Source organism: Sparus aurata, chromosome 9 (assembly GCF_900880675.1).
Source record: "Sparus aurata chromosome 9, fSpaAur1.1, whole genome shotgun sequence".
NCBI lineage: Eukaryota > Metazoa > Chordata > Actinopteri > Spariformes > Sparidae > Sparus > Sparus aurata.
Window position 1 is genome coordinate 10,123,388 of NC_044195.1, and position 13,582 is coordinate 10,136,969.

At 41.8% G+C, this 13,582-nt stretch overlaps 1 protein-coding gene across 3 annotated transcripts in view; it reads right to left on the reverse strand.

The window, feature by feature from the left end:
- Window positions 1–12,102, reverse strand: part of cacnb4a (calcium channel, voltage-dependent, beta 4a subunit) — a 44,764-nt gene extending 32,662 nt beyond the window's left edge. For 2 of the 3 annotated variants that reach the window (XM_030428584.1, XM_030428582.1), the window contains exons 1-2: window positions 11,815–12,102; window positions 8,734–8,817 (exon numbers count right to left, since the gene is read on the reverse strand). In XM_030428584.1, coding sequence (XP_030284444.1) covers window positions 8,734–8,817; window positions 11,815–11,877 — 147 coding nt within the window. In that variant the 5' untranslated portion in view covers window positions 11,878–12,102. The remainder of the gene's footprint in view (window positions 1–8,733; window positions 8,818–11,814) is intronic. The other variant, XM_030428583.1, reaches the window with a different exon arrangement.
- Window positions 12,103–13,582: the final 1,480 nt, after the last annotated feature.

Below are 13,582 nucleotides of genomic sequence, written 5' to 3' on the forward strand. Positions count from 1 at the left end.
GCTCTGATGCAGCGTCCTCTGTCACTCTGGTCTCAATCAATGTCCCGCCCATAACACTGTGATTGGTTACATGTCACAAGCCATAGCCTACAAACACTTCAGAACATGACATCACTTGACCGTAATGCAGCCTTTAAAACACTTACGTCATATCACAATACAACGGCATCCAAAAAGACCACATACAGTCTCATATCACAACAACTGACACACTCACAGACCTCTGACAAACATACTTGCTCAGTTTTTCATTTTGCTAAATCTGTTGTCTAGATACGTTTTTTTCCCCTCTTAAGCAGGAGAAGAAAGTGAGTTTACAATTTTTATCAGTACATGTTTCTGAGGTCAAGAATGATGAAGAGAAAAACAACATTCAGAAAGACTAACAGACAACTGACACTTGAACAGAAACAAAATGGTCTCGCCACACTTCCTGAGTGCACCACCACTGTGGTAAATACAAATTCCAGGTGCGCGGCAGTTTGTCAGACACGATGTATCTGCTATCTACAAACAGAACTCATGACATCCCAACAATGCGATGTGTTTAAAACTTGTATGTTGAAGCGAACATGTGTGTGACGCTGTGATCCCACCCTCTCTCTGAAGATACAAAGAGCAGAAACAAGAGACAGAGACACCGTTCACCCTGTTACAAGACACAGTACCGTCAGCGTGACTCTGAAGCTGATATCAGAGGGGCAGAAAGTTACATCCTGTTGCTTAAATCAGAAGCATTAGTATTATAATCAATCGAAAGTAACATTACATAATAACCATCATTAATACAAAAAAAGTTAATTCAAAGTTCATTAAACTTTAAGTGTATCATTATTGTTTATCGTTATAATTTATAACCATTTACTGGACAGTTGCTCTTGATACAAGTTGCTACTGTTGTTTAAAACACTTTGTAAATGGTTAATATATACTGTAGATCATTGATAAACATTATGTGGATGTCTGTTATAAAGCTGACACTCTTGTTTGTTCTTTGTCAACAGTCAAATAATTAATAAAGTTTAATCAACATACATTTACCACTTGTTAATAATTATAAGTGCTGTAATAAACTGTTACCAAAAACAAAATGCTACAGTAAAAGCTCTCTAGATATACATCTAATATTTGTATTATACTAATATTTATCTACAACATGCCGTGCAAGACATAAAGTCCATCATCCCTGTTAACTTAACCAACAAATCAGTAATTTGGTAACTGAATAAATGAATTAAATTGACTACACATCTGTTGTGTGTTATTATCCAATACAAGGTAAACAAGAAAACACCCGCTTGTCTGTCTCAGCTTCATTTCTGACGGATCAACAGCGCCCTCTGCTGCCAAACTGTGCTACAGCAGGTACACCTGCTCCTATCAGCTAACGCATCTACGTCAAGTTTGCCACTGAAGCAGTTTTCAGCATTCTTCCTCTGAACAAGCATCTCTCCAAACGGCCGATGGCTTCATACAAGCCCATCAGTTACTCCAGTGGGAGAACAGATGTGACGCATCGAAGAAAATTAAAAAAAAAAGAAATATGCTGCAGCACTCAGTTTTATGTTCAACCCGACAAGAGTGCCACAAGGAGTGCTTAATTTGAAGACAGATAAATATCCAGTATAAAGAGACAAAGTTCTACATATTCATCATATTGTGTTAAGTTAAAACACTGATTTTATGATGAGGACTTGGTTTTAGAGTTAGGCTTGGAGTCATACTATGTTCTTGATGTTAGGATTTAGGTTAGGGTTAGGCAATTTGAGTGTGAGGATTTGTTTACTTTCACTCTAAAGTCATTGTTGAAAAGAGTTTGGGTTTTGGACTGTTTGACTGTGATTTTGACATTTGTCACAATTCACTTACACCTCAAAAGTTTGGACGCTGTGTAAAACTAAACATCTTTTTTAAATGGAATGCAAACATTTGCAAACTGTCTTTACCAACGAAGGTTTTCCTGAGCCCATGTAGAAATCCCCTTTATACAGTCATGTGTTTGACAAAGCGCTGAACCTCCTCTCAGTCATGATACTGTCACCTGTTTCTCCCTCGAGCCTGTTTACCTGTGGAACATTCCAAACAGGTGTTTTCAGAGCGTTCCACATCTGTCAGTCTGTTGTTGCTCCTGTCCCAACGTGTTTGAAGCGTGTTGCCGCCATCAAATTCCGAATAAACGTATATAATATTAACAACAATGAATAAAGTTAATGAGGTAAAACATTAACAATATTGTCTGTGTGCTGTTTTCTATTGAGTATATGTCAAAAACGCACTCTATTTTATTTATGACACAGCGTCAGCTCGTATAAAAAAACACAAATTTACCTAATAATGAGTATGCTCTTATTGGGTAATCTTGTCAGATGGTCTCCAGGGTGCAGGCAGGCGCGTAGAGGGTGCCAGCGTGGAGAGATGGGAACAGCGGCTGGGCAACATCAAGTAATTCACAAATGAAAGGCTGCTGAGTTGAGCCATGTGACCTACATAAGAGGGATTAATGGGTTGAAGAAGTCCCTTTCTTATCGCTTTGCAGGCTGCAAGCTGGAAAATTAGGTTAAATCGAAGTCTTTTTAAAAAGTATTGTGATCCAGAAATGAAATTTAATTTCAGGGAGAGGCATCACAAGCTTTGCCATCTCGAAATGAGACTTTATTCAAATCTGCAGGCAATCCTTACATTCACACCCTGCCCCTCAGACAGAAGGAATTAAACTGGCCGACCCAGGATGTGAATACGGGGCCGAGACGTCGATTCACATTTTTTGAGAAGAGGCAGTGATGAGTTCAGCAGTTCACGGCCGCATTTCTGTCCCCACTGAAACGTAAATTTCCGGTCAGCCTCAGCCGAACTCATCACAGCGCGAGACTCAACTGGCACTGCCTGAAAAGACCAAAAGATGGAAAATGCTGCTTGCACATGTTGGATGTGTTTTCCTACCTTTTAAAAACTGTCTTCTCTTTAATATTCACCTTGTTGGGCAAACACAGGGCTTGTGCTTGCTTTTTCTGAAATGCTCATACACCCTTTATGATGTTGATATGGGGGGCTGCGCGTAAAGCTTAACTTAAAGCTGCAGTGATGATGATGAATGTCACTGAATGTGTGCTCAGCTCAGCTCAGCTCAGCTCGTATTTCAGGTGCTGAAGAGGAAGTTATAAAATTCCACTGTGGACATTAATGAGGGACACATTTGAATGTTGCACACACAAAATGTGAAGAACACGGCTGTAGCAGTTCTCCGTTTAACATGACTGTAAATATCAACAACAGGAAAAGTTCCTCTGGATGGAAATTGTCTTCCTTGTTAGTAAGCTTGAAGATTTGCATCGCCCTTTGATTCAACAACAGCAGAAAAAAGGAGTGTCGGTTACTGAAATAGTGTTTCTCTTGTCAAGCTGTCAAAAAGATTTCGAGAAGTTCTTGTGTAACTTTCCCGTCTGACTTTTCTTTTGCTTTGACACACATTTCATCGAATTGTTCATGCTGCAGGATGTCTTCAGGGATCAGATGCACAAATGTAATGCTTTATCAGACTTCAAGATCAATTTCAACCAGATTTAAGACAGATTTCTGGGCAATTTTCTTTTCAGTATTTTACCAATAACAGGTAAGCTTGAAGGTGAGTGGTATAAATGTGGTCCCAAGCAGATCAAGGTGTTACGTCGGAGTGTGGTTTTTGTGAGTTAGGTCAATCTACATTTTTCCAATAGGTAAGAGCACTTATAGAGTAAAACGACAGTGTTTTGTCGCAATTAAGACTTCACAAATTCAAATGTAAAACTATAAAATGCCTTTTTAAAGACATTTTAAGGACCTGATCGCCCTGACGCTTTTCTCTGCCTTTTTCTCTTTTTTTAGTGGCTCATTGCCCATTACCTTAACCCACTGTTACTATCACATGTGTATGTCAAATTAAGACACACGTCTAAACTGTGCCACTTCTAGTCCTTTCAGGATCATGATAAACATACTTTTTACCAAACACTGATCAAGTGAACATGATGCAAAAAAAAAAGCATATCTGGACCAAATCGTGCCTTTTCCAGCACTGGAGTATCTACCTTGAGAGTTAAAGATGAATCTGCAGCTGACCTTATTTCACATACTGATCACTGCCTCCCACTGTTCATGGGATTTACTGCATCATGCAGACACACTTAGATCATTTCTGAGAAAACATGCACAGCCAGCCCTCTGATGCAGGACATGAGTGCTAATCCTTACGTGCCGTATACCGCACCGGCACATATGTACCTTATATTAGCATGAGGAGCCGCTCTGGATTATATTCCCGGAGAGCATCTGCTGAGCCCTGGACATCCTCTTATGATGGCGCTCTGAGGTTGGCCCAGACATTCGCTCACCAACCACGCAGAGAAACATCTGTCCATGTGAGCGGTGCGTGTACATTTTGGGCACGCCGTCTGTCGGAATCAGCTTTCTACCAGCAGCTCTCTGTGACAGATCCAGTGATATGAGTTTATCATGCAGTGACTCAGACCCATCAAATCCCTCTTCTTTGATAACATGCTGTCGTTTTCCTCCGACATCAACTGAACATGAGGAACACACTGCCATTGTATAACAATCACTTCAAGTCACTTTTTTCTTTTCAAGGTCTGCTCTTATTGAATTCCTCCTTCCTTAAATGGACTCATCTGTGTGAGCTCATCAGGCCGTCGCCTGACAGTCCGCCACACTGATCCTCGCTGAAACCCGCACATTTAGAGTCAATCCTCAGTGAGATCACCCTCCGGAAAACTCCACTTAGAGCTCCTGAAAACATATGTATTCAATAAGCTTCTTTCCCTGAGTGATGGACTCAACATGAGCACACAAATGAGATTTCCTGTATAAGTGATTTTGTCTGTGCTCTTTTCATTGGTCCGATGACATTTTTTTTTTTTCTTTTTTGTATCATTTGTTGGGACCAAAAACCAATGACAAACAAAACGCAGTTTAGCTGCGAAGCTTCAGAAATGTTGGTGGACTACAGAACTTTCCATCGGCATTAGGGTGAGCAGATAAAGACTGAAATTCCATTCTTTGGTGAAACTATCCTTAATTTATGCTAACAAATGTCTAGCGGGGCACCAGCATGGGAGTATCGCCACAGACTCCAAAAACTCAAAACTCAATTATACTGTGAAATACGGAGAGCTTTGACGGGCTGTGTTCAGCATTGTTTGAACTCGTTTGACAAGGGCTTGAATGTAACGGAAATTCAATTTTCCAGCTGTAACACACTTTTGTACTCTCAAACTCAATTCTGTGATAAAAGCCAGATTTCAAAGCACAGAAATGAGATGAGGATATGAAGGATGGGGAGCTGGTAAAAAGCTGACAGGACTCATTTCAAATGATTTAGGGTAAAAAATCCAAATGTTCTGGAGGCGGATCGGTCCTATATAACTCTTAGGGATGCATCCTCCCCTGTGTTCCCTTCTTTCATGTCAATAGTTACTTTAAATGAACAGAGTTCTGAAGCAGCAGTTTCCTGCCGATCAACCTTCTGCGCTTGACCCCTGTTGTTGAGAGGGGGCTGTTACTATGGATACACGTGAGAATCAAAGACGGCCCACCGCTCCTCTTCTCACCTGATGACAATCACACCGTTGATGACACGAATCACAGCGGGGGTGTTGAATAGATCTGTGAGCGTGTATCGAGGAACCGGAGTGAGCAAGTTGTTCAATGTGCCTTTCTCTGTCCTACCGTCTCACTCACTCTTTGTTTTGTCTCCTTGGTATCCGTTCTGTTTTTGTCTCTGTAATGTTTTGCTTTGTTTGCATATGTCTTGCTTTTCTTCCTTCCTCTGAGCCTCATAATTACTTTCACACAGCAGGCACTCAATAATTAATGAGAGATGTCAACAAGTTCAACACTGGTGCCTGCACCCGTGTTGTCCTGAGAGAACATCATCAGCTGGCGTTCTGTTCTGTAGTTTAGCCATCAGTGCCGAACAGGTCTGCGGTAATAACCAAAAACGCTAGACTTAAAAAAAATAATACGTGCGACCTGCATCGCTTTTGGGCTCAAACATGAAAATCTCACATGTGCGAAGTGACCTACATGTGGCTGAACTGCAGCAGCCACAGATGTGAGCTCCCGACACGATCATAGATCACACCTGGCTATTAGATTGGACAACTCGACGTGTGCTTTTGTGAGCACGTCAAGCTGAAAAAAGCCTCTGACCCGATTCTTTAGTTACTGCGTCTCCTCTGAGACCAAGACCAGCCCAGGATGGAGGAGGTCGCTGTCAGGTATGGAGGAATGAAAAAGCGTAGAAGAAAGAGGGGGAGGGGTTTGGCCGTGTAGCTAATGACGGCGTGTGGCAGCATCCTCCGTTCCCTTGGCAACTTGTTAGCATGATATCCAAGTCCAGGGTTACTCCCTTCACTATTATGAATTACAGAAGGGACTTCATAAAGGAAACCAATTTGAATTTGCTTTACAGTGGCACATATAAAGGAGGCGGCAGCGGCTGCATTCAAACAGCCCTGCCAACCTCGTCCTTATGAATTAAACATGGTTGGTAGACGGCTCCTAAGCAGCTGAGCACAGGCTGATGCAAATCAAGGTCATCAGTTCCTAAAACTACAGTCGAGGCAAAAAGCTACAGTTTTGGCAACGCTTAGTCGATTTGTTCACTTTTCACGTGACGTTAGAGTCAACCTTTAATGAGTGAAACTAAAAGCTTGAGAGGATTTGCTGTCGGGGTCCAGCAGCGCTACACAGACGACTCACTTTCTCCAGTCTGTCAAAACGATGGAGAGGAATTTCAACGAGAGTTTCTTCAAGCACCGAATCCCCAGTGTGCTCATCATTCACCGTCAGTGCTGGGATCACACATTAGTCCATCAAAACTCATCACAGACTTCCAGAGAAAAAGTATGTGTATTAGCGCCTATATGAAAACTTTAGAAAATAAATGCTGACACAGATGTTCGGATTGGTTTATAATTATCAAATTCCCAGTAAAATGTACCGTTTGGATGCTTAAGCTGTTTGCTATTGCTGTTTGCTAGTCCTATCACATGTTGGAACAACCATTTTAGGACAGGCTTGACTCATCCTATCAGGCTCAGCTCCACGTTGTGATGCTTACTACTTGATCAATAGAAGCTTTATAGGAGGACCATGAGGCCTGCAGTTGGCATGACCAATATAATGAGCTATCTAGGTACATCAGAAGCCAGAGGCAGACCAGGCCCTTTAAATATAAGACAATGTATCAAACGAGCAAAGACAGAAATTATCAAATGTCCTTTATCAAAATCACTTAAACATTAAACTGCCAGTTGTTGAAAAACCGACATGTTTTGACCACTGGGTCAGCTGTGGCTCAGAAGGCCGTCCACTAATCTCAAGGTCGGTGGTTTGATTCCTGGACCCCTGCAGCTTACGTGTCGCAGTGTCCTTGGGCAAAATACCGAAGTCTAAATTGCTCCTTTTGTCTCTTCTATCGGCGTGTGAGTGTGTGTGGATGGTTATCGCTCCTGATGGGCATGAGGGGCAGCAGCCTCTGCCTGCAGTGTGTGAATGCGTGTGTGAATGCTGACTTTGAGCGGTCTGACTATATAAATACAGTCCATCTACAGCGCTCTCACCTGGTCTTCATCAGGGCTCCAGACAATGAACAACACGATTCCATCACGTACCAGATGATAGAAAGTGCTGGTATTCAAATAATAATTGAGTAAAAGCACAAAGTATTGTTCTCAGACAAGACTCAGAGAATTAGCGGTTAAATTAACCTTTTAACCAGTGATATTTAATACATTATCAAGAGCAATTCAAATTGTTCTCTGTCCTCAATTATGATTTCAAAAGCAATTGAGTAGAATACATGGTGTGATGCATACTTAATCACAAGTACCCTGACAGTTAAATATAATAACTTGAGTAACTGTAATTATTAACTTCTACCCGTGCAACAGACAAAGGATGATTTAACATAAAAGTCTGACACAATATACAGAAAATAGGCCCCCGTATATGTGATATGATACCCTTGGAAAGTGTGTGAAAAAGGAGGGGAACCTATACAGAGTAAATCTTATCTGTGTTTCTCGGCTGTCTAGGTTTATTTCAGATTTCCTTTTCAAACAGGTAACTTCTAAACACTGGCTCCATCAGTTTGTCAGCTGAAGACTGTCCTGCTCAACAGGCTACATGTTGACCCTCTTGTGTTGGGATCGCACCAGCCCGTCTACAAGTTCACGCTCCGACGCGGGACCACTCGGCAGTGATCACCACATCGTTACATGAGACCACACCCATCTCTGCCTTTGTTTTTATCTTAAGAACGCACCTGTACAGTTCGCCGACTGCATGACCACGCATGTCCCGATGACACAGAAACACACACAGACTCACAAGGTGCAAACATCACCAGCCGATGCTGTCACAGCTAGTGATGACCACACTGAAGCGATCTCTATCAAAGTGTTGGTTGACATTTTTTTGTTTAAGGCAAAAGACAAATATTAATGCGCCGTGATCAGATTTCCATATGCTATCAGTACATTTAAGTTAGCAAACATGTATAAATAATGTCATTAATATTTAGTTGGCATGTAACACTGGAGGCTTATGATATGTATTCATGTGTGTAGGTGCCCTGTCTAAAATCAGATGGACAGGCTTTCCATTATTTTCTCTGATTCACTATGTTGAGAAACCAATCAAGTAGAATCATGTGGGTGATGCAGCTGAGTGTCCTACCTGTCTGAGGATGAAGGAGGTGGAGGTGGTGCTGCCGTCAGACCTCTTCAGCCGGCTGCGTCTGGAGTACGTCCCTCTGTTAGCCTGGTGAGGACGGAACACACACAAATCAAATCCTCCTTTTTATTTTCTCTACATCTTTGCAGTATCTTTACCCTTGACTCTCTTCCACACTGACTCAAGGGCACCTTCCCTCCAGCAGCCCCGTCAGACCCCAGCCTCGCAGGCCCCCGGGGTTTGACCGGGGCTGCTGGGTCCTTCCAGCTGCCTCTTGTCCTCTGTGAGGACCTGATTGTATGAAGCCACTCTGTAATTGCTCCTTACCAAAAATCCATCGCCCATTTCTTTTCGCATGGACACAACTCAGCCGCACTGATTCCCTTTGCGTGACCCACTTTCACACGCAGCCTGTTTGTTTCAGTGCTTGAGGAGCCAATGAGGCAACACTGCACCTGAGATGCAAAAGGAGGGGGGGCGAAATATGATGAACGACCTCTCAGCTTCTCAAACGCGGCATGCGTGGAATCCTACCCTCCTGTGACACTGCAGAGCATCTGAAGTAACTGGAGGCTTCCAATCCCCCAAAAAACCCAGAGAACACACTGCTGCGGATTGAATTATTTATTTAACTTCATTTATCATGAAGGACCATGTACAGTATTAAATGTGGCCATTTGATGCAATGTACCAGAGTGAGCCTATAGCTGATTTACATCTGCAGTCCCTTGGCAGGTCATAATTAAAACTTCACACAGTTATAGAACATCACAGGGAAAAAAAAAAATAAAAATGCTATAACAAACACACACACACACAAACATACTTGGGCTGCATTTATTTATCACAATCATCTTGGCAAGCCTTCTTTTTTTTGGATTAATCTGCTGATAAATTTCTATAAAACTGGAATATTATGAAATATGCTAATCATAATGAGATGATATCTTCAAAATCGCTTGTTTTGTTCAACCAACACCACAAAATCAAAAAGATATTCAGTTGACTGAACAGTCTTACGTTCCACTTACATCACTATTTCTGGAGCTTTCAGCTGTAAGACGTGGTCCTCATCATCAGCTTTAATCTGCTCAGTTGTCATGGAGCTGAATGTTCTAATTTACTATAATTTTGCAATCACGAGCTGCAACCGGTAATAAATTAGATGTCGACGACCATACTAACAATCCACTAGAATGACACTCAGTAGAGCGCATACCTCCGCCAAGGCCCACAGTCACCTTCAATTCAATCTTGACTAATCCAAAATAAAAATAAAACAGATTTAAATCTACCAGATCGAGATTTTTTATTTTCATCCCCATCAAACTAAACTCACTGTTAGATATCAGCCACCTTAATACACCTGCTTTTTTTCATCAAGATCTATGATCTTCCCCCGCAGAAATAAATTTTTTTTTAATAAATTAATCCAAGTGAGAAAAAAATTCCATGGATCTGTCCCTTAATGCAGAGCCACACCAAAAGTTAATGTGTTCTATTCTGGGCTGAGACACATCCTCCATCCAAGTTCCGAGAAAATCTGTTCAGTATTTTTTGAGTAATCCTGCTGACAAACCAACCAAACACCAACTAATGGACACCAGCAATAAGACAGGCACATAACCTCCTTGGCAGAGGGAATTCAACAGAAGAAATCAAGGAATTCTCCCATTTCGGGCTTCTTCAGCGTGAACATTTTCTGTTTTCTTTAAACTGAGGGTGTTTTTGGTCGTGGACGAAACAAGACTTTTGAGGACGTTGTCCTGGGAAATGAGAAACACTGAAACATGGATATCGATAATTTCCTGCTTCTCATGGAAGATACTGATAACTAACAATGATTTGACACTTTTGTATTTTAAAAATAAGTGTATAACCTGCAGTTGATGCACCTCTGAGGGGAAAAAGGCTCATAAGCAGCAGGTGAAGATGGACGATTTATCATTCATACCTCTAATAACATTTATCATGTTCAACTCGTTCTCCCTCCTCTATGAACACTTGTGGAACACGTGTTGCAAAGTTACTTATTCCAGTGACGACATGTGTGGCTCATGTCTACACTGCGTGGCTCTACACAGGTGCAGCAGCTCTACGTCATGTACACGACAACAGCACTGTTGATCTTCTTCTCCTCAGTGTTTATTGGTGGTTGGCACACCAACTTTAAAGGTGCATAACGCCACAAACTGGGTGTAAATGCTGCACTTGCTAAGTCAACTAAAGTGGTTTGGCTTTGTAATTTCGGTTCTCTGTACTGGCTATAATCTTATTATCTGCCGATAAGTGATAATGTGCTATTTCCATTATCGGGCTGATCATTTTATCCATCTGATATATAAGGTGCATCCCCTATTTTCTGTCAGTTTATAGATCAAACAACTAACTGATTAATTAAGAAAATAATGGACAGTAAACATAATCGTTCGTTGTAGCCCTAGCAGTCAATATTCACACTAGACAAGCTGGAACTAATATTCAGTGTTTATGTTTAACATAGAGATAAATCAGTTATCAAAACACTGCAGTTGCACATCAATTTTCAGTGGAACAGCTGATTAATTATTGACTAGCACCACAATCATCAGCTTTCTCTATCATGTAAATATGATAGAGTGTGTGTGTGTGTTGTGTGTGTGTTGTGTGTGTGTGTGTGTGTAGCAGATGCTGCCTGAGTGCTGAGGATGAGTTCCCTCTGTCGGACCAGCTCGTGCATCATGAGCAGAGTCCCATCAGAACATTCTTAATAATTAAGAAGCCCATTTCATTTCGTTTTTGAATAAATCTCATTACCAGCACACTGCAGGACCAGAGCCCCCGTGTGATGGATGACACCCCAGAGGCTCATTAGGACTGATGAGAGATGTGTCCTGTGTGAAACACACAGCCGTATAATGAGTTGAGCAGGTCTGTGGGGATCGCTGCTCAGTCTTTACAATCAATTTCCAATGTTGATGTCGGACTATCAGGAGTGTAGCTACTGTTCTCCTTGATTATTTCTTTTTCTATCAGAGGAGAAGAAGAAGAAGGAGAAGAAGAAGAAGAGCCTCTGTGATTTCACGCCTGTCAGTATCTTCCTACCTGGAACACGGGCTTCTGCAGCCCGTCTCCTATCCCGTGTCGGGTGTAGATGTGCCGGGACATCTCAGCCAGCTCGTCGGTCCAGGGCGGAGGCTGCCGCTCCGTGCCGCTCCACTGGAACTGCTGCTCCGGTGGCGGACAGTGCACCGCCGGCTCCAGCTTGGCTCCGGTTCCGCTTCAGCCTACAGAGGAGAGAGGAGCGTGTCTGTGATGGGTCCCGCTCCGCAGTGGCTGATCGCGGATGAAGCGTCAGCACCAGAGCCGGCACGGACCCTGACCCTCCCCCTCCTCTGCATCACGAGGGGGCTTCAGCAGTGCTGCGTTCAGGGACGACGCAGAAATTCAGAATTACAACTTGTGATGCAAATTATGGGGAACTAAAAGTGCCATAAATAAATAAATAAATAAATAAATACACCATTAAATAATTAATTAAGTGTGTAATTACTTCACTAAAATTGGAATAAAATACACGCATGTGTTATTAAATTAATTCCATAAAATACCAATTTATTTTATGCGAAACAAAACAAAACAAAACAAACATATGTAATTATTTCAATATTTAATTGATTATTTCATGGTCCTGTGTTGCAGTGCTTCATGGCTTCTTCTTCTTCTTCTTTCGGTTTCAAGACTTCAGACCAAAGCAATGGATTAGACTAAATGTGCGTTAGCCCCATCCACTGACTTTGATGGTCCAATAATTACCTAAACATAACTCTACCTGAAAGACGTAAAATAATTTTACCGCACTAAAATAATCGATTTTGTCATCTGACCAGTGGCACCGGAATAATGGCGGTTTACTAGCCTACATACACACAGAGAATCATTGTAGTAGCCTCTGAATTAAATGCTGCGATGAGGGTGAAACAAAGTATTACTTTGTCACTTCTATCAACTGACGATGGAGGGCGCTGCAAAAGCAAACCAACCATGAACCAACCTGAAGGGAAGAACAAGAGAGGAAAACAATAACAGGTCAATACCAGTGATGTGTTAAAGACACCAGAGTATGAGTATTTTTAATCAGTCTGTCCAGCTGGCCTCAGGTCAGTGTGTTTGCCAAAGGAAAGGCAGACACGTACTTATTAACTCAGTTTGATGAAGGCCAGTGTTTATACAGCATCAGTTAAAATAGGTATGGTCATAAAGTTACAAAAACAAACGCACATGTTCCTGAATGACAACGAGTGGTGTAACAATGCGCTGTTATAGGAAACGTTGGTGCTTTTTCATCCTTGGATTGCGTCATCTGCGTAAACTCCACCCAGCAGCCAGCCTTGGTATCTTCATGACTTCACTCTAGCAGACTGTGGTAGCATGTAAACAGCACATCAGATGACCATATGTTTTTTACTTTATTCACTGACGGATGAAAAATGAAAAGACTAGGTCAGGCAAAGCTGAACTTGTGTACTGGAGAGGAGACTGAGAGAAAGAGAAAGAGAAAGAGAGGTGATGGAGGTGAGAGAAAGAGAAAGAGAGGTGATGGAGGTGAGTGAAAGAGAAAGAGAGGTGATGGAGGTGAGAGAAAGAGAAAGAGAGGTGATGGAGGTGAGAGAAAGAGAGGGCCAACATTTCTAGTATCTTCTACTACATAAAAGATTTTTCATTTTACACTCACCTGTGTTATTTTTTTCATCCTATAAAATGTTTAAGTTCTCATTTTCTCGCAGATTCTCACTGCTTGCTGCCTCAGGTTGTGTCACAAATAGATGAAATAGGGGTCATGTAAAATACAAAGCAAGGTATGAGTTTTTGG